Source organism: Tupaia chinensis, unplaced genomic scaffold (assembly GCF_000334495.1).
Source record: "Tupaia chinensis unplaced genomic scaffold, TupChi_1.0 Scaffold000049_1, whole genome shotgun sequence".
Lineage (NCBI taxonomy): Eukaryota > Metazoa > Chordata > Mammalia > Scandentia > Tupaiidae > Tupaia > Tupaia belangeri.
Window position 1 is genome coordinate 2,098,047 of NW_006159507.1, and position 22,131 is coordinate 2,120,177.

A 22,131-nucleotide genomic window follows, 5' to 3' on the forward strand; every position below is an offset into this window, starting at 1 on the left:
GCGTGACGATAGAGCATTAATATCAGCTGGAATGATGCCTTCTTGGAAACACTTAAATTACGGAAGAGTAGGTAACCCCATTAGTCTATTACTGTCCTCCAGGCTAACAGTAATGTGATTATAATACATTATTCCTACTGTACAAAAAGAATAACCTTTCTAGAAGATCAGGAGGAAGACCAAGCAACAGTTGATGGCAGGATGTGATGGATCGAGGCTGAATGGAGGGAACTTACTTGGTCAAGTTAAAGCTGCAAGCACCAGCGATTTAGAATACTTATGCATCACTTAGTGTAGGTGGAAGTGGACTAATGATTTGGGATCAGGGAATTGATTTGGGCCTAGAGCATTGAAGGGGAAGAAGTTAAGTCAAAACCTTGGTTGTATTTTATACCTACTCCCACCCCCCACTCCACAATACAAAACTGTGTAGTCATTGTTTAGAAACATGAAAAGATGGGGCCAGCCCACTTAAAAGTCTGAATGCTTTTTTCCTATTTCCAGAGTTCTTTCCTGAGGGCCTGGAGGGAGGCAAGGCCACAAACATTAGCAGGCCATCTTTTTTAAATAACTATTTTATTTTTTATTTATTCATTCATTGATTTTTAAAATTTGACAAGAGAGAGACAGAGGGTGAGAGTGAGAGAGAGAGGAAGTGAGAAAGCAAGCCACCAGGTCCAGGACTCGAACCCTGGTCAGCCATGTGGGAGTGTCCAGCACCTTAACCACCACGCCACCGTTGGTCCCTAGCAGACCATCTTGATCCATTGGTGCAGGCCTCTTCTACAGCCTGTCCCTGGCTAGTCTTTGTGATGTATATTAAGCCTCCTTATCTCTGTTAAAGTACATTCTTTTCTGATTTCAGTAACCTCTCTTTTCCAATGACCAAACTAAAAACTGTAAAACCCACCTATAACCTATAAGCCACCCTCTTCCACATATCCCGTTTTTTTGGCCCAGACCAAGGGAAAACCTTTTGGGCCAGACCAATGGAAAAACTCTTCACTAAATTCCAAACTCTTTCTCTAGCTCTCAAAATCAAATAAAAGGAACCTCTGTACCTGGTCACCCTGAGAAAGGCATGTTTTGCCTCCTCGCCTGGCCTAGGTCACTCAAATTCGTGCTTAGAAATAAACCGCATTAATTATTACTTTTGCAGAGTTGGCTTGTTTCCATCGACAGTGTGGTGATTGGGTCAGCTGGATTCCACATGACTGAGGTTGGAGTCCTGTACCTTGTGTCTTGAGAAACACACCAGGTGCGTGTGTGTGCATGCCCAAACTCCCCAAAGGATGGAGAAGTGCCGGAGAAGGGATTGCTAGGTGCCCATGACCCATGGTGGTGCTTTCTCTCTCTCTCTCTCTCTCTCTAGCAAGTGCATACTCTCCATGACAAATTAAAAATAAGGAATGAAAAAGAAAGAAGAAAAGACCATGTCCTAAGGCACTCCCCTGAAGTGTGTTTGTAGATATTAAACAGGTGCAGTGTGAAAAAAGACGTCTCAGTAACTCTGGAGACTTTGAATTTGGGTTAATCAATTCAAACATTGAGTTACTGCCAGAATTTTCACTGTTGGAACAGAGACCTGCTTTATCACATTAGGGGTAGAGGTGTGCTCTGACAGTCAGAGACACTGCACTGTGGCAAAGAGGAAGTGCAAGGGCCAGCAGGTGGCATGATGGTTGGGCACTGGACTCCCATGTGGCCCATCGCAGTTTCAGTCCCAGACCTGGAGGCTTGAGAATCAACACCAGTCACAGGTATCTGCGTGCCCCAAAACCCAGGAGGAGAAAGAAGGAGAAAGGGATTGTGGTGTGGCCCTCTCCCCTGGAGGGTGTTTCTTACTTTCCCTCTCTCTCTCTCAATCTTTCCCCAGTGAGTGAACATGCCTATGGCAAAAATCTTAAAAAAAAAAAAAAAAAGCAAAGTGTAGATGACCTTAAATTCTACTTAGTAGAGGTCTATGCTGTTAATGAATGTCTTAATGTATAATGTCTTAAAAAATTTTTTGGGGGGAGAGTTTTTCTTTTTTTGGCTATAGGGCGCATGCGCTCGCCAGAAAGAGAGAGACAGACAGAAAGGGAGAAATCACCCCCCAGGGGGGTTGGCCACGCCGCAATCCCTTCTCCTCCATTCTCCTCTTGGGTTCTTGGGCATGCACGTGTGCTCGCTCCGGGACTTGAACTGTGGTCGACTACATGAGAGTCCAGCAACTAGCCATTATTCCTAACTGCTGGTTCCTAAAAAATTATTTTAGTTGATAGAACATGTGAATGTGACGTGAAAGAGAGTAATGAGTGTCTTCCACAGGATCTAGTCTCTCCACGGTCTCCTTCCTCCAGTCCTCCAGATGATTCTTAGTTTGCCATGATATAATTTTGCCACAATTTATTTTTCCGAGTCCTTCCAGTTGTATGTTTAGACAGGTTTACAGTTTTACGTTTGTAAGTAGTACTTCAGGGGCCAGCAGATGGCATGGAGATTAAGGTGGCTGGATCCCACATGGTGATCTGGGTGGTTGGTGTCCCAGACCTATAGCTGGACATGTGTGTATATGTGACGTGCCTAAAATCCCAAGAAAGAAGGGATTGCAGCGTATTCTATCACCATGGGGCGGGGGATGCTTTCTCTTTCTCTCTGTCTTGAGTGCATAGGCCCTAGAGCAAAAAAAAAAAAAGTCAGTAAATATCCTTGAGCACTCTTATTTGTCCAGTTATAGCTGTGTAAGCAGTATAGTCACACTGAACCACAGAGATACTCCCAAGAAATGTGTTACACATGACTTAATTGTGTGATCATCTTGGAGTGTGCGCACGCACAGGAACCCAGATGGTATAGCTATTACACACCAAGCTTTGCGGTGTAATCTCATGGGACCACCGACCTGTATGCAGTCTGTGGACACACTGGCCTGTGGTGTGTGCCTGTATTTCTGAAGGCTGAATACCGAAGGTAGGAGCTGTTGGTTAGATCCTGAACAGTTTGCTTTACACTGTATTGCCGACTCCCTGCACACTTTGCATGCCCACCCTGACACCGCCCTCCCTCATTAGCCCGACAAGCAGAAAATGGAATCGTGAATGTTTTGATTATTGATGTTTATTGTCATGTTGGATAAATTCAGTTTGCCCAATGGAGTTCTTTATTTTTCCCCATTATATATTTAAAAAGAACAGCAACAACAAGTTGTAGATAAAATTGGAAAAATGGAAGAAAAAACAATGAACTCACATCACAGTTATACCCTCTGACACCTAAGCTTATTGGTAAAGTTGCTTCTAGTTCTTTTTAGCCTATGCATATGCTTTTTTTTTTTCCCTAAAAAATATATTTTTTAGATTTTTGCCATAGGGCAAGTATGCTCACCAGAGGCAGAGTGAGAGGGGAAAGTGAGAAATCACCCTCTGGGGAAATGGCCACCTGCAGTCCTTTCTCTTCTATTCTCCTCTTGGAATTTTGTCATGCATGCATATGCACCAGGTAAGTTTCTCAGTCCGCCACATCCAGGACTTGAACTATGGAGTCAGCTTTGGGTGATCCAGCTTCTTAACCGCCGCACCACCTGCTGGCCCTAGATAAACTTAGTCTTAAACCGTTATCATTTGACAGAACTTTTTCATGTTAAGAGTTTGATAATCTATGCCAAGTGTTACACGAAGGGCCTTAAAGTTCATGGAGGGGCCAGCCCCATAGCCTAGTAGTTAAGGGAGTCAGATCCCTCATGGCTAACCATAGGGTTTAAATCCTGGGCCTGGCAGCTTGAAAAAAAATTTTTTTTTTTTTGGCTATAGGGCACATGTGCTTGCCAGAAAGACAGAGAGACAGAAAGCGAGAAATCACCCCTTAGGGAGGATGGCCACGCCACAATCCCTTCTCCTCTGTTCTCCTCTTGGGATCTTGGGCACGTATGCCCATGCGCCCGGTGTGAATTTAAGCCACCGATCCGGCACTCAAAACGCAGTCGACTACGTGGGAGTCCAGTGACATAGCCATTACACCAACTGCTGATCCCCATGCCCCAAATCTTGACAGGGCAGAGAAATAGAGAAGAAAGTGCTGTGTGACCATGCCCATGGCTGGGCGCTTTCTTCTTCTGTCTCTGAAATGTTTTCTGCCCTTGGAGGGAAAGGGATTGCTGCACGACCATGCCCCATTGTAGGGGTGCTTTTTGTCTGGCTGACTAGCTGGCTGTCTCTCTTATTCTCTGACAATGGAAATATTTTCTTTCCATCAAAATAAACAAACTTTAATTTCATTTTCCACAATGTTTTGAAGTGCCTTTATATATTTATTCTGTTTATAAGTCCTCATCACTTTATTTATTTATTGGAGAGGTTTTTTGTTATAGGGTGCATGCGCTCGCCAGACAGAGAGAGAGAGAGACAGAGAGACAGAAAGCAAGAAATCACCCCCCAGGGGGGATGGCCACGCTGCAGTCCGCTCTCCATTCCCCCCTCAGGATCCTGGGCACGCACATACACGCGCCCGGCGTGAGTTTAAGCCACTGGGTCCAGGACTTGAACCGTGGTTGACTACGTAGGAGTCCAGCGACATAAAACCATTACACTAACTGCTGGTCCCATCCTTATAACTTTTAAAGCTGTGTAAGATTCTGTAAGTATCAAAGTGTACTTAGCTGTTATTTTATTGTTGATTTTTAGTTGTTCCCCAAGATTTTGTTTATAGAAATAATTTAACAAAGAGCTTTATAGCATGTCCTTATATTTGGGATAATTTCCTTTTTAATTGCCAGGTCAGGAGGTATGATCATTTTACTTTTTGAATTTGCAAATCGCTTTCCTAAAGGGTTATATACTATAATTTATACTTACACCAGAAAAGTTAGTATGGTTTTTACTAATCCTTTTCTGGGTCACAGAATCGTGTGTTGTTGCAGATAACCAGTGTACTCCTAACTTGGGAACACTTCACCACATGGCCATAACAGCACATGGGTGTTGTAATTCATTCATTTCTTGATAATAGACAGCCTGTTGTTCATCAGACATTATAGAAGAAAAAAAAAAGAATAAGATAGTCTGTACTCTAAGGGAGCAGGCAGCCTATTGGAAGAAAGAGAGGGGGGCACACTCCAGTTTCTCTGTGTCAGATGCGAAAGTGCCCAATAATGGGAGTGAGCAGTTCTGACCTTGAGAATGGGATGGTATCAGGGACAGCTAAGTGACAGTGAAGCTCAGGATGAACAGGTGTCGCCAGAGCACCTTGGCACAGAGGAGGGCCTCATCAGTGGTAGGCTGGAACCACGAGGCAGAGGAGGGAACAGCTGGGCAGGAGAGGGAGACAGAGCCTTGGTTCTGTGTCCGCTCCAGAGAGCAGTGCTGCCCCGCTTCTGGCGCCTCACACGTGTTCCCCAGCACGTCTTGTAGAGGGGCCATTCCAGTGTCAACAGCACCAGAAAGGCTACAGTTTTCTCTGGCCATGGTTCCATTCAAGTCGTGGGTAAAAGTTGGGCACTCGTTTGCTGAGCTCCTTTCCTGTGAGTGGATATGTCCGCATAGCTGGATGTTGGCACTTCTGAGGGCTGGTCATGCTATCAAGAATTTTGGAGGAACAAAGCTGAAGCTTGCATCAGTTCCGTGATTGGCACAGGCTACCTAGCTGGTTGTTATCTGTTTAGACAGCATTTTCATGTCTAATCTTAAGTACAACTTAATAATTTAGCAGATAGTAGACTAACAGGTCAGTGGAAATGTTTACAGGATATTTCAAAGCTGTTCATCTTTATCACTTTTCTTTTTTCTAACAGGTAGGGTTAATAGCTAGAGAGGATGGGAGACATAACCTGGAATTTACCTAGTAGTTTTCTGCCTCGAATCAGAATGGCTAGGAGAGCAAAAGATCATCAAATGAAGATTTTCCCCGGAATAACTTTTGAGATTCTTTACTCTGTGTGTGTCTTCCTCTACCCCCAGCTTCCTTTAAGCACCTTTTGTGTGATAACTGTCACAAAATTGCTGCAAAACATTTAAATAGATGTGAGAATGGGTGTAAATTTGTTGCCAAGAAAGTTCTTGCCTCTTAAAAAAAAAAAAAAAAAAAAAACAACATGGTATTTTCTTCTTACATGTGTTACTAGGACCCACATCCTTGGCTCTCAGTGTTTCCTAGTGCATAGTATGGACATCCAATGTTTTTGGTTTTCTTTTAGTATTTTGCTATAGGGCACGTGCTTGCTAGAGAGAGGGGGAAAGTGAGAAACCACACTCTGGAGTGATGGTCACACCACAATCCCTTCTTCTCCTCTTGGGATTTTGGGTACACACACACACCCGGTGTCATTTTTCAAGCCACTGTGTCTAGGACTTGAACCACAGAGTCAGCTATGTGGGAGCCAGTGCCTTAACCTCCACGTCACTTCACATCACTTGCTGGCCCCAAGTCCAACATTTTAAGTAGATCTGAAACGCAAAGAAAACCTTAATGGTCCATACTAAAATTTCAGACTGTCCCAGTTTTACAAAACATAAGAATTGTCAGGATGTGTCGCGCTAGGTGGTGAGTATCAGCCCCCTCTACCGCCGTGGTGTATTTAAGCCAGTTGGATGTGAAGTATTGACGGTAACGATTCAGATCAGAGGGGTCCGTAAGGAAAGCGTGGGAATAGTAGCTGGGGACTCGGGACTGAGCACACCAAGGTGATGGAGCCCGTCAAGATCTTGGCCTCTGGAGACAGAGCTGCTGTGAGATGCTGGCTACGCGGTCAGGTTGCCTCTTCACACCGCAGTTCCCGCATCGCCCAGAGCAGCCTGGCTCCCTTACTGTGAGGAGGAAATAGCACACACAGGCCTTCAGAAAGGTACTGCACCTAAACAGAGCTCCGCAGGTTCCCCTCCTGGTAGAGGAATTGACCTCTGTGGCCGAATAAGCATGCTGGCTCTTTTCAAGACACCTGTCGTGCAGAGCAGCACAGGTCCTCCCTGTCCGTTTGGGCATGGAGTTCAGTTATTTTTCAGGTTCTCGCTTCTCTCAGGAAACACGGTATCAGAAAAGTAGTGCAAGTTTTGTAGATATTTAATCACGGCAAAATATCAAACCTCCCAATTTTTTTTAACATATATTTTTGTTTTTATTTAATTTTTATTGTACCTTATATGTGTGAGAGAGGAAGAGAGAACAAGCGTATGTGAAGTGAGTGAGTGCCCTTCTCGTTTTCTTCTATTTATTCCTTTCTTTAAAAAAAATTTTGCCATCGGGTGCTTTGCACATGGGGTTTGTGGGTGGGCTGTAGGGATGCCATGAACACGCAACAGTCCCTTCTCTTCCATTTCTCCATGCCGTTGGCATTTGGGCCACGCATGATAAACACCCAGCATGTTTCTCAAGCTGCCAGGTCTGGGGCTTGAACTGCACAGCCCACCATGTGGGATCTGGCTCCCTTAACTAGTAGGCCACGGGGCTTGCCTAGGAACATGTTTTAAAAAGCCTCGTGAGAAATGACAACGATGGAACTTTTTTTTTTTGGAGAGGTTTTCGCTATAGGGCGCGTGCGCTCGCCAGACAGACAGAGAGAGACATAGAGACAGAAAGCGGGAAATCACCCCCCCAGGGGGGATGGTCACGCCGCAATCCCTTCTCCTCCATTCTCCTCTCGGGATCTTGGGCACGCACTCACACGCGCCCGGCGTGAGATTTAAGCCACCGGGTCCGAGACGCGAACCGCGGTCGACTACGTGGGAGTCCAGCTACATAGCCATTACGCTAACTGCTGGTTCCCACGATGGAACCTTTTTTGAGGATAGCTAATCTATTTGGCAACGCTGCTCAATTGGTGGAAAGCATTTCCTAGCTTTTCTTAGAACAGGTGAGTACAGTGAAGCTTGTTAACTTCCGCCATCTTGGGCTCCTCAAAAGGAAGTGTGGGGCAAAGTAAAGAGAAAGGCTGGAAGTCCCATGTCCGAGCCTTCTTACACACAGCTGAGTTTGGAGGATGCAGCCGTGTGTTGTCCCATGGTTCTCATTTATTCAGGCATTTATTGTGCATCTTCCATGTTCCAGACACAGCCTGCTAGCTGCCAGGAACTGCAGTGAAGGAACTAGACAGCAGTCCTTGCCCGCATGGAGCACACGTTCTAGACAGGGACGTGATACACTTACGGTCATGTAGGACACAAATTAGAGAGGCAGAAAAGGGTGGTGTGTGTGCATGTGTGCGTGCGTGCGTGTGTATGTTGGCAGCAAGAAGCGGATTGGAAAGGACTTTTTGGGACCACTTTCTGCACTATGCTTTTAGCTTACCAAGCCAGCTGTAGGAAATGTTGATGATACACACTTTTAGGGTAAGGTGATTATGAACTTTTTTTTTTTTGCCATAGGGCGGGCGCCATCATGCCCTGAACTTTTTTTTTTTTTAAAGAAGTTTTGCCTTAGGGCGTATGTGCTCGCTAAGGGGGAGACAGATAGACAGACAGACACCATGCCCTGAACTTTTTTTTTTTTTTAAAGAAGTTTTGCCTTAGGGCGTATGTGCTCGCTAAGGGGGAGGCAGATAGACAGACAGTGAAAGGAAAAGTGAAAAATCACTCCCCAGGGGGATGGCCACACCACAGTCCTTTCTCCTCCATTCTCTTCCCAGAATTGTAGGCACACACCTGCTCCCAGCATTAGTTTCCAGCTACCAGGTCCGGGACTTGAACTGCAGTTGATCATGTGGGACTTCAGCAATGTAACTGCTACACACCCTCTGCTGGCCCCAAGATTATGAACTCTTAAATGTATAGAATGTTTTTTTTTTTCTCTTGGGTTCAGATTATTCTGCTCCTAGGCTGGAAAGTCAGGTATCATGATCTTGTGAGGAATTTTTATGAGTCACAGTCATTATTAATGTGTGTGTTCAAGGTGTGCTACCTGATCTACAAGGGCATCTAATGGAGAGGCGAGGTTGTGTCTTCCTGTTTCAATCAAGGACAAAGAGGAAGAAAGTCTCTGTGTGTGGTCAGCAGGTGCCCAGGAAGGGCAGGAGACCAGCTCTTTGCTCCTGGAAACTCCAGTTAAAGCCATGGCTGGGCAGCTGGAAAATCATGACAGATAAACACACAAACAAACAAGTAAATAATTTTTTTTCTTTTAAGCCATGGCTCAAGGCTGCTTACCCAGACATCCGCCGGCCATCTTCAATTGTGCGAACTTGAATGGGATGTGCTCTTCTTAACTGAATTACGATTCGCGGTCATCTCTAATTGTGAGAACTTGAATGGAATGCACCTTTCTCTTCTGAGTTATGGTTCAAAGTGCTCCTTAACATGAATTCTAGGACCAGGTGATGATTACAATGTCTCATGAAATGTGAAGAGCTTGAGTTTGTGTTGCTGTCACATTAGCATTTGTCAGGCTGCACAGTGCTTCCTGTTGGAATGTGTCTGTCTCATTCTGTGTCACTGTGCTTGTCCCTGGGCTCCAGTGGCTTGGTGGTGTGTCCACAGGAGAGTAGGCACATAGTAGGCACCTATTGGGACAGTGGAGGATATAACAATGCAAATTTAAAATCTTTTTTAAAATGATCATTATTTTTTAACCGTGACTCAGCCACTGTTGATTAATATTAGGCTGGAGCCTGGGGAGTTCGGTTGTGGGGTTAGACGCCACCCCCCAGTTGGCTGATGCAACCCGGATCTAGTCTGTCATCAGATCCATGCTGCACTTGGTTCTAATCCAGATGTAGCACACGGTGCTCTACTCTGCACACAGTGCTCTACTCTGCACATGGCACTCTACTCTGCACACGGTGCTCTACTGTGCACGCATTGCCAGACCTTTCATGGCACAGTAGTCTGCTTTCCCCCTAAACCTTTACTATACATGGACTCTTTCTACCTCTAAGACACTCCTTCTCCCTATACCCTTGTAAAAGTCGCTAAGCCCCGCCCTAGCGCACCACTTCTCTGGCCCCCTCTCTCTTTCTGTCAGACCAGTGAACCTCATCCAAGAGTGCTCCCAATAAAGGCTCTACATTTCTGTTTTCTTGTGTAGTTGACCCATTCCTTACAATCAGGACTATGCTATTGGAAAGTCCTGCTTTTTCAGTTTTCACATTGCGTGTAGAACCTAACTTCACACCTCTGGTTTTTGACTTCACTAACCCTATGACCTTGAGTAAATTATGTCTGGAGGACTTAACCTCTTCTAATCTGAAATAAAAAATCAAGATGCTATCTGGTTAATAGAGGTGAATTTCGAATGTTATAATTTAGATTGAAATCAATGTGTATGTGGGGCCAGAAAGTGGTGTGGTGGTTAAAGGCACTGGACTCCCACATGGCTGACCACAGTTCGACTCTCAGACCAGGTGGCTTGTTTTTTCACTTTCCTTCTCTCTCTTTCTGTCTCTCTCTGGTCAAATTTAAAATAATAGTAATAATAAATGAAGTTAAATAAAATAATTATGAAAAAAAGAAATTGATGTGTATATACATTTAGACTTCCTAGCTTAGGCCAAGGCCATGGGCTAAATTTAGTAACAAGACTTTTTATAGGGGCACTTGTAAGTCCCTGTGGTTTGTCTATATAACAGCTGTATGAACACAGAAGTGGACAAGGGCTGCTTAACAGCCACATCTCATAAGATTAAGGGGATTTTGCCTTCAGCAAGCTTAGTAAGGATCGATAATATGTTGTGACTACCATTTTACCAACAACATTCAGCAGGTATCGATTGATTACCTAACTATGGAATAGAAATTTTAAAGTCTGTTAATTAAAATATGTAAAACAGAATTTTCCAAAGTGAGTTCTGTAGAAAATAACTGATGTTGTTACTGGTTCCGCTGCAGTGAGGAATGCTGGTTTGGGAGCTGGCGGGTTAGGGTTTTTTTGATCTTAGAGATTTTTGCTATAGGATGCATGTACTTGCCAGAGAGACAGAAAGCGAGAAATCACCCTCCAGGGGGATGGCCATATCTCAATGGCCACCCATTTTTCTCCTCCATTCTTCTCTTGGGATTTTGTGTGGGCATGCACATGTACCTGACGTGAGTTTTAAGCCACTGGGGCTGGGACTCAAACTGTGGTCGACTACGTTGGAGTCCAGTGACGTAACCATTATGCAATCTGCTGGTCCCGTTCTGGGGATTTCTGTGTTTTGTGTATTGCAAATCCCACGAGGAGGCCGGAGTTGACAGCTCTTTGGTAACAGATAGAACAGGGCTGCTGGTGGGTTTGCTTGTGACTGGGCTCACCCGACTGCACCTGGACCACTCTATCAGCGTGGGCACCACCCTTGTCAAGTGTAGACAACTGGGCCAGCCTTCAGAGAGCATCTGGGGTTGGGGAGGGTTGTCTGTACCATGGGAGGGGCATATACAGAAACGAGCTGCTCAGGATGGCAGAGTAAGGTCAAAAGTACACCAGCGGCTAAGAGTGGGGAACATTTTGGACTCTATTCAGAGCTACATTTTCTTTGCAGGTGGTTGTGTTTGGGTGTTGAGTCTGTGCTTGAGTGAAGTTGTTTCTGGGTTCAGTGGAAGCATTAGATGGTAAAGATGTTCTTGACAATTTCTGTCCATCCTGGGCCCATGAATTTGTGGTTATTTCTTTTTACTTGACAGTGTTGATATCCTTCGTTTTTAAATTTTTTCAGCATCGTGGTAGTTTTTTGCAGATAATTAGGAAAAGCATTAAAATGTGTGGTCTGTGTAGATTTTCTAGTTGAATAACAAGACTAACATTCGAGATAACACTTAGCAAACTAAGACACAATCAAACAAAAGCCAATTATTTTTTACTTTCATAATTTTGTTTAGTCTTTATTGTGATTGAAACCATGGGCTCTGCAAAAAGCCCCCTCCCCTACAAATAAAATAATAAAACAAAACCTCAGTTGTTACTGAAGAACAGAATTTTTCAGATCATCAAATAAAAGAGGATGTGGAAGAATAAACCAAATGTACTGAACAGTGAGAACAACCAGTAATTAACAAAGTGTATTGTTATATGGAGTCATTTACTTTTGGGAGCTTGTACATTTCCGTGTTAGAACGCCTGAGGCTCATTTCTTTGCATATGAAGTTCATGTCTTCTGTGGCAGATTATGGCATGACTTGAGCCAGCACACCCCTGAGGCTTCCTCTGGGAGTGCGAGAAGAGTTCAGGGATTAGTAGGATTTGCATGGCAGAAAGAGCAGAGCCACTGCAGGTCAGTAGCAGCTGGGGGCTGAAGGCACAAGACATGCAAAGATCTTCAGAAGGTTCATGGAAAATGTATATTATGAAAAATCAGTGCATGGATTTTAAGAAATTTTTTTGTGCAAAATAAACTTTAGCTTTAATTCCATTTTCCCATGGACCTTTTAAAAAAGTATTTCTTCTGTGAGAGGAGGGAGAAAGGGAATCAAGTACCCCAACAGGGTCCCCATGCCACGATCAGCTCCAGCCTGGATCATGGGCACACGTGTACCTGGCACACAGCGGTAGGGCTCAGGACACAGCCTCGCACCCTGCCTGGGGTGAGTTTTGCAAGAGCATTTCATCACCACACCACCACCACAGGTGCCCCTTGAACTTTCTGGAGTCCTATGGTAAGGAGACTTTTAAAGCTGGAGCAGTACGGACAGATCTGTAATTAAAGATGCCTCTGAGGCTTTGTGCAGGAGACATAAAGGTTTGAATGCTGTCTCCTTAATAAGCATCATGTCAGCTGCGGAGGTGCTTGAGATCTTCGAGGGAGAGGGTGTAGCTAGACTGTGCGTGAACATGATGCTTTGTAGTCAGGAACGCAGACACACTTGGTTCAAATCCCAGCCGTCAGTTTGTGACCTTGGAGAAACTGAAACCTAGAAGATGACTGTAAATTGGATATATTACTTGTCTTTTAGGGTAATTATGAGGATTAAATGAGATAAAGAGGTACATAATTAAGTGCTTGCTAAATGTTGCGTACTATTTACTTATTTTTTATTGCCAGAGGGTGCATGTGCTTGCCAGAAGGAAAGAGAGGGAAAAAACACTGCCCAGTGGACATGGTCACATACAATCCCCTCTCCTCCACTTCTTCATCCTGTTGGGATTTGGGACATGCACATGCACCCAGTGTGTTTTCCAAGCCTCTGGACTGGGTTGCAGCCTGCAGTCAGACATGTGTGATCTGGCTCCCTTCACCAGCAGGCCACAAGGTGCCAGTGCATACTACTATTGTTATATGGCTGAAGTTCACAGGACCATGTCTGGAGAAGTGTGGTCCTCAGAACAGCAGTGTCAGATACCCAGGAGGACTGATACACGTGCAGATTCGTGGGCCCTACTCAGCATAGAGTCTCTTGGGATGGGGTCTAGGAAGCAGGCTTCAGAAAGCCTTCTTAGGGTTAGGCAGGGAAAGGTTTGAGAACGACTGCCCTAGAGGAATCTAGTAGTTGCGATTCTAGAATCTGAAGCTAACATAGTAAAGGAGGGACTAAACAACCGCGGTCTTTGTTGTGCAGAAGACAGCAAGTTCTTTGCAGTTCCTAGCCGAAAGCTTGCTTTCTGCAGAGTGTTCAGGAAATACTTGGTTTATGTTGTTGAAGACACCTGGTTTAGTATGTTGGGGATGATGATTGCAGGGCAGTGGGAACAGCGCAGAACTAGGGGCCCAGCAGTGGTGCAGCAGTGACATGAGCAGGCCCCATGGGGAAGGTCCCGGGTTCTCTTCCTGGAACCTCCCTGCTGTGCTGGTGTGCCTGCTGGTGCAGGGGTGGGAGGTACCTTTCTCTGTCTCTCGCTCATGGAAGAAATAAATGAGTAAACCTAAAACATACACAGAACCGATCAGAAATTTTATTTTGGGCGAAGTTTAAATCTCGGTGACAGATTGGGGCTGCCCATGCACTGCCACCAGGGTCTGTGCTATACGCTGCAAATGGAAAACATGGCATTACTCTTTCCCAAAGGCTTTGCTTCCTCCAGTTGTTATCTACTGGCCATTCTGTGCAGGACACAGACCATAATGATGAAACAGAATGTCAACAAATGTCTTGTGGGAAAGCCAGGATTGACAGCCTGAGGCCAGGTACTTTGAGTGAGGAGGAGTGCCCGACACCTAGGCTGGAGTGCAGCCAGATGTGGAGGTGATCCCAGCCAGAGCACTGCGGAGATGTTGACTGACTAGCCAGTTGGGCTGGAAATATTAATGAGCAGTGTTGATCGCCACGTGAACTGTGCTGCCATGGCCCTCGCCTTGTTGCTTTGGAGCCTTGGGCAGAGCCAGGTGGGCAGTGAGGTCTGCTGGCTTTCTCTAGTTAGCTCCCCACTTTTTTTTTCCCTAAGTCCACTACTCTCCTTCCCAAAAAGGTCCTTGATGCCTCTTGATGTAGGTCCTTGACACCTACATGAAGTGTGTCTCCTGGGACGAGTTGTCAGAGCTTTCCCAGCTCGCAGCCCCCCACATTTTGAAACATGAACTTAAAAAGAACAGAAACCTTTAAAAGATGTTTTAATGAATTCATTTGTCCTTCTCATCATCACAGTGCTAGAATACAGATTTGGGTATTTAGAGACCAGGTGGAAGATAATTTTTTAAGTTTATTGTTTTTCTAAAACTGTTGAATATTGACAGAAATTCCTTCAAGCCCTACTAGTTACCTAAGGAATGTTAATGTCCTGAAAACATTGAACCTGGTCTGGAGAATAGAGTTACGGCCTGGTAGAATTTTAGAGCCGAAAGACGGTTTTGCTTTTTGCTTTGTTAAAGTTTATTTCAGGGCCAGCAGGTGGCATGGTGGTTGTTAAGGGTGCTGCACTCCCACACGGCTGCCTGTAGTTTGAGTCCCAGACCTGGTGGTTTGCATCCATCTCTTTCTCTCTCTCACGGTCAGTTCCTCTCTGGTCAAAATAAAATGAGTAAGTAAATAAAGTTAAATAAAATAATTCTTTTTCTAAAAGTTTATTTCTTCCACATCAGAGAGAGAGACAGAAAGGCATCCCTAACAAGGTCCTGGTGCCAGTCCATCCCCAGTCTTACCCACCACAGACACGTGTGGGATGAGGGGGGTTCCAGGGCACAAAACCAGGTCTTTCCCATGTGCCTCCAGTTGTGTTACCATCAGCCACCACCTGGCCCTGTGAGAGCGGAAAGATCCAAGAAGGAAAAAGAAACCCCAAGTTACAGAGTTACACTTGTTCCTAATTACTTTTGAATTCAGCTCTTCTCCCCCCCTTCTGTTTTCCGCAGTGAACACCTACCTCTTCATGATGCAAGCTCAAGGCATTCTGATCCGGGACAACGTGAGAACAATCGGTGCTCAGGTTTATGAGCAGGTGCTCCGGAGTGCATATGCCAAGAGGAACAGCAGTGTAAATGACTCAGGTATATTTTTAGTACAGGGTGTTCTGATTAGAATGTCTCTTCCCAAGAGAAGTAAATTTGGTTTGAATAATTCTTTTCATTGGGGGAAAAATTATAGAAGAAGGAAGGCTTGGCTGAGTTTTAACTTACTACTAAAAAAAAAAAAAAAACTCAGGACCAGCAGATGTCATAATGATTATGTTGCTGGACTCGCGTGTGGTTGACCGTGGTTCGAATCCCGGACCTTGCAGCTTAAACTCATGCCAGGCACATGTGTGTGTGTGTTTGCGTGCCCAAGATCCTGAGCAGAGAATGGAGGAGAAGGGATTGTGGCGTGGCTATCCCCCCTGGGGGGGTGATTTCTCGCTTTCTGTGTCTCTGGCGAGCCTACACGCGGTATAATAGCAAAAACCTCTCCAATAAAAAAGCTCTTGCCAAATGAATCTTTGTTCATTCTTTGCTCACTATATATTAAATTAGGTGGTTGATGACTACATTTCTCTACTGCTTCTATTTGGGAAGGAAAGGAGCATCTTTCTTTCAAGAACCTCTTTTTTTTTTTTTTTGATGTAGTTGCCACCAGTATCTTGCCTATAGGCAGTTTAAGCATCATACCCAGGACACCAGCAAGACAGAAATACCAGAAGTTGTTTAAGGTGATCATTTGGTATCTAATTTTAAAAAATGTATTCATATAGCCAATAGGGAAAAACAGAATTGGGTTAGGCTTTCTTACACTTACTTCATGTCTCAATATTGTAGGTTTTGTTCATTTGTTGTTTGGAATTACACATGGGGGCAGTGGTCATGGTCCATGTTGCCCTGAGCGTTGACAAAGTCATAGCCTGACCCCTGTTGCTGCATAGGCAGAAATCACTCCAGTGTGTTTTTCCGTTTGGACACTCCTTGAATTTGTTCCACCCAGTAGCACTTCCATATCTCATTGTTTACCAGTGCTTTTGTTGCAACTTAATACGCACCCATTTCATAATTTATGTAATCTGAGGTCGTTCTCACAAATTACAGTTACAGAAGTGATCAGGAAAAACTGAATAGATGACCTGGTTTACCTTCCCTAGTCAGGTGTGGTTTAACCACAGTTCCTTGGTTGGATTTGGTGGTCAAATCCTTTCATTCTTTAAGAGAGCTTTTCAGACCATTCAGTTAAACACAGTAAACATTTCTGCCTCAGTCTTTGAAACTTTTACCTATAGCTTTTATGCTCCTGAAAACACTGATTGTGTAAGGAGGAGGAAGAACCTGTAAGAGCTCGTTCCTGAAAATTACTTTAGCTGTTTTTATAAAAGACCATGTACGGCAAGTTCTTCACCTTTGAAATAGGAGCGGGGGGTGGGGGAGAATGCCTCTCTTTCTTTTTTACTCGTCCAGAAACCAAGTACAGGAATTAGATCTACATGGTTAAGTGGGACTTGTCACGAGGGTTTTCGAGCTTGGCTGATGGTGATTCAAAAAAAAAAAAAAAGAAACAGCAGATTCTGAGATTTTGGTTTGCTTAACATTCATAATTTGCCTCTTAATTCTTTAACTGAGGGCTAGTGTGGTCTCATGTGGCTTCTTGTTATTTTACTGAAGCCCAGTATTAAAAATATGTTTGTTTTTTTTTTAAGGTTTTTGCTATAGGGTGTATGTGCTTGCCAGAGAGAGACAGTGAGAAAGCACCCCCTCAGGGGAGATGGCTACACCATCCATAGTCCCTTCTCCATTCTCTGTCCAGGATTCTGGGCATGCACACATACCAAGCATGTTTTTCAAGCCACCAAGTCTGGAACTAAAACTATGGTTTACCATGTGAAAGTGCAGCACCTTAACCCCTATGCCACCTGCTGGCCCCAAAGCGTGTATATTTTTAAAGTATTAAAAATGTGTCCATTTAAATATATTCATTACTTTAAATCAGCCCTGTCTCCTTTTGTAGTAAGTGCTAGGACTATGTAAAATTCACTGCAGAATGTGAAATTGATTTGCAAACGTTGCAAATGAGAGAATTATTTTGTAGTGTTTGGAAAATTAAGAGAAAGCCTTGCCTCTCAAAGGGAGGGTAAATCTTTAAAGGAATTGACCACATCCTAATTTATCAGTCTACCCTGCTGGCCAGTTTAGCAGCAACAAAGGATTGTAGTGAGAAAAATAGTAAGCTTTTAATACTTACTTTACTCCCATTTGCAAAGAGCAAGACGACTTTTCAGAGCTTTTTAGACAAATTGTAATCATATTAGGATGGGTTGCCCAAGCTCTGAACCGTACCTGGGAGAAGAACCCCACAGTTCCCAAAGCTAGCTGAGCACATTTTTGTCGTCCTGGTTAACTGGCGTTAAGTTTTGCATATGATCCCCACACCTTGTTTCGCATGACTCAAATACAGCTGTCAGGTAAAGCAGGGTTTTATGTTATTTCCATTTTCACACATAGTATGAGTGACCTTGGAAGAGTGGCTTGGTCACGTGACTCTCCCTAAACCCTGCCAAAAACCTGCTTCTAGTTAAGAGATTAAACTGCGAAGGGGACCAGCATTTGGTGTAATGGCTGTGTTTCTGGACTCCCGTGTAGTCGACCGCAGTTCGAGTCTCGGACCCTATGGCTTAAACTCACGCCGAGCATGTGTGCGTGCGTGCCCAAGATCCCGAGAGGAGAAAGGAGGAGAAGGGATTGCAGTGTGGCTTCCAGAGCCCATGCCCTTGTTCCGCTCCATGAAGGAACGTTTGTGCTCTCAAGTATTTATGTAGTCCAGGTGTTTGTGCTTCTTCAAGGTTAGATGAGGCTAGACCGTGTGTCTGGGCATTTGGCAGAACGGTCAGTCCTGTCAGAAGGTGGAGCGGCACACAGCCGGGCGGCCCTGTCCCGCTGCTGATGTGGGAGCACAGGAGCACAGGACCCGACTCCATCCTGAGGGCTCACAGCATGAGCTTCACCCTCAGCAGGCATATCCGGGGACCCGTTTTTATATGACTGTGCATGTGTTTATTCTCAGATTATCCTGCACCAGATAGCTTGAATAGTCATCTGCTTTGAGTTTACAGTGTCTTGGGCACCAGGGACTGCCTTACTCTACTATTACAGATACTTTACGTGCATTAGCTCATGTAAGCCACACAAGCGTGCAGGAGGTGGCCCCGTGTTCCTGTTGGCGGGATGGAGCAGTCGGGGCACTCGGAAGTGTCAGGGCTTGATGCATGGTGGAGTTGGGGTTTGCTGAGTGACTCCGTGAATTCCAGCAACACCTTATTGCCTTTGTCAGTTTTGTAACCTCAGTTCCTCAACTGCTGCACTGCCCAGCACACAGGAGGCACTTGGTCAGTTATTTTCAAGTCTATGAATAGATTTCACAAGAAAACACCTTTTAAGTGTTGAAACATACTTCTGAAGAGACCACCATCTTGCTTGGCTTGAGTATTATTCCTGGCATAACCATGGCAAGTAAATGCTGAGAAGGAAATACTTCATTAGAAGTGGATCCGGTGAAAACCCACCACTTTATCCTCTCAAAGCAGTCCTCTGCCCGGCAGAATCAGAGACGGTGTTCCGGGCCCAGAGCTGCTGAGACGGCTGATGCCTGCCACCTCTGACGCAGCCACCCTGCTGGACAACGTTGCTTGTTGGGGGAGCCTGGACTGTTCCCTACTCTGTCCCTCAATAATGTCAAGGCACATATGCACATTCAGGAGCCCTCATTAGTCAAGTGTAGCTAAAATGTTTGGTGTGACATTTAAGGAACGTTGATTTTCTTTAAGCTTGAAAGCTAAAGTGGTGATTGTCTAGTGAGAATGCACTTTGGGGGGAGGTCAAGACCCCGAGCTGGAAATAAACTTGAAATAGTGACTTCTTACGGAAAGCCGTTGGTGTGTGCGGTCATGAGTCCTGCAGAATTGCTGTGAGCATTGTGGGGACTCTCAGGAGAACCTGGGCGCCAGGATCTGGCTTTGTCCAGTCCAGCCGCTTAGTTTCACACCTGATACAATATGCTTTGTAGCATGTCCAGTGAACAGTCATAACTTCTTTCCCTCTGGCTTTATTTATATTTTTTCTTAGTTTTTGCCATAAGGTGCACATGCTCACTGGAGAGAGAGGGGGAATGTGAGAAATCACTTCCCTGAGAATGGCCGCACCTCATTTCCCTCTCTTCCATTCTTCACTTAGGGTTTTAAGCACGCACACATGCACATGCGCTAGTGTGATTTTCTAGTCACTGGGTCTGGGACTTGAAACGCAGAGTCGGCCATGGTGGATCCAGCTGCCTTAACCTCTATGCCACCTTCTGGCCCTGTGCTCTCTGTTTTTAACACCCTGGTTGTAGTCATTCTTAAGCATGTGAATTCTTAATGTTTCACAGGTATTTGTCCTATGACATCTTCCACATTTTTTTTTTTTTAATGCACAGTAGCAAGTGTTTGGTCTTTTATGAAATGGGAGGGAAAGTGGCGTTTCCCTTAGAATCTATTTTTTTTTAAATTAAAATTTATTTATTTACATTCATTCACTATACATCATTACAGCAAACAAAATGAGATTTTTCCATCCAGAATACACTGTGTATTGGCTCAATCAAGCACATCAGCATATGTGTTATCGTCAACAAATAATTTTCTCCTAGAATCTATTGATCGGCACTTTCCATATCCTGCTCGATGGGATTTGGTTATACAAGGGAGAAATCATTTTTTAAAAAATCCAGTGTCATGTATTGGAGTAGCTGCGCCAACCTTGGCTACACATTTGAGTCCCCAGGGGAACTTTAAAAAGTACCAGTGTCTGCTCTTGATTCCAACAGTTCTTGTTTAATTGACCTAGAGGATAGCCTGGGTGATTGGGTTCTTAAAAGCTTCCTAGAAGATTCTAAGGTGAAACCAAGGCAGCCGAGGCACTGGTTTAAAGCAGAGCTGGGTGAGCAACCGCCAATGGGCAGAAATGTTGGCATTTGAGCCCCTGCAAGGTAATGCCATTTGCATCTCTAGGGAGGTGCCTGTTGTTTTCCCACTTTGTAATACAACAGCAGCTAGCTGCCTTCTTTGGCCTGTGCCTCCCTTGCTGGAAGAACATGTCCTGATTTGAGTAGATTAAATTTAATTAAAATGTAAAACTCTGGCCTAAGAAATTCAGCCAGCTTTTTTTTCTCTTAGCAGTTTCCTCATTGTTTGTTTTTGAGAGAGATTGTTGCAGTAGGTAGTGTGTGCTCACTGGAGAGATGGAGAGAGACAGAATGCAAGACATCACCCACTGGGAAGATGGCCATGCCGCAATCCTTTCTCTTCCATTCTTCTCTCAGAATTTTGGGCACATGCCAGCATGAGTTTCAAGCTGTGGCCCCGTGCCCTAGAAGAGTTAAGAATCCACGCGGGAACCTGAAGAAAGATGCAGTGCAGGAGGAGGAGGACCATCAGGGCTCCCACAGTAGCCAGGCACAGTGCTTCCAGGTCACGAGCAGTTGATTCCCTCTGCCTCTTCCATAACCTTAAGAGGCTTCTACAGCTACTGAGAAAGCAATTTTTATTTATTTTTTTGGAGAGGTTTTTGCTATAGGGCGCACGCACTTGCCAGAAAGACAGAAGCAAAGAGACAGAAAGCAAGAAATCACTCCTCAGGGGGGATGGCCACGCTGCAATCCCTTCTCTTCCATTCCCCTCTCGGGATCTTGGGCACACACGCACACGCGCCTGGTGTGAGTTTAAGTCACGGGTCCAGGACATGAACTGTGGACCACTGGGGGCCCAGCGCGTTAGCCATTATGCCATCTGCTGGTCCCTAGTTTTTTTTTTAAAAATATTTATTTATTTATTTATTTTTGGTCAGAGATATGCACTTACTAGAGAGAGAACTCCCCATTTGGGTGTGGTCATGCTGCAATCCTTTTCCCTCTGATTTCCCACCTCGGATTTAGGACATGCGTGCACACATACCTGGTGTTTTTTCCAATCTGCTGAGGCTGGGATTCAAACTATGGTATGCATGCGTGATCTAGTTCTCTGTAAAGAGTGTTTCATCACTGTGCTACATAGCTGGCCCCTATTTAAATTTTTAACAATTTAAGATCACAAATGAGGAAGTTAGGACCAGCACCACAGCCTTAGGGACTAAGAGAGTTGTAATCAGGGTGGCAGGTGGCATAGTGGTTAATGTGCTGGACTCCCACATGGTCAACCATGGTTTGAGTCCTGGAACTGGTGGCTTGAAACTCAGGCTGGGTGTATGTGAGTGCATCCCCAAAATGAAGAAGAGATTGCAGCGTGGTTATACCCTCCGGGGGATGATTTCTGGCTTTCTATCTCTTCCTCTTTCTGGTGAACACACATGCTCTGTAGCAAAAATCTTTAAAAAAAAAAGAGAGAGAGATAGAATCACATGGCTAACCCTGGTTCAAATCCCAGCCCCAGCCCCTCGAAAAATGCTGGGTACCTGTGCATGGGTGCCCCATATCATTATAGGGTGGAGAAATGGAAGAGAAGAGATTGCTGTGTGACCACGCCCTGTCTCCCTCACTCACAGTCTCCCTCGCTTTTTCTCACTCCCTCGCTCACTCTCCATCACTTTCTCATTCTCCCTCGCGCTCTTTCTCCTGCGCTCTTTCTCTCTCTCACCCTCTCTCCTTCGCTTTCTCTCTCCCTCTCTCTCTCTCTCTCACTCTTTTTTCCCCTCACTCTCTTCCTCACTCTCTCCCTTGCTTTCTCTCCCTCACACTCACTCTTCCGTGTTCTCTCTCCCTCACTCTCACCCTGTCTCCTTCGCTTTCTCTCTCCCTCTCTCTCTCTCCCTCTCTCTCTCCCTCACTCTCTTTTTTCCCTCGCTCTCTTCTTCGCTCTCTCCCTCATTCTCTTCCCCTCTCTCCCTCCTTCTCTCTCCTTCTCCCT

The 22,131-nt window shown here is 44.9% G+C and overlaps 1 protein-coding gene across 1 annotated transcript in view; it reads left to right on the forward strand.

Annotated features, from left to right (window-relative positions):
• The first annotated feature begins 5,156 nt into the window (after positions 1–5,156).
• Positions 5,157–22,131, forward strand: part of B4GALT5 (beta-1,4-galactosyltransferase 5) — a 33,380-nt gene continuing 16,405 nt past the window's right edge. Inside the window, exons 1-2 of the mRNA XM_027775202.1 lie at positions 5,157–5,250; positions 15,158–15,292. Of these exons, the coding sequence (XP_027631003.1) occupies positions 5,157–5,250; positions 15,158–15,292 (229 nt within the window). The remainder of the gene's footprint in view (positions 5,251–15,157; positions 15,293–22,131) is intronic.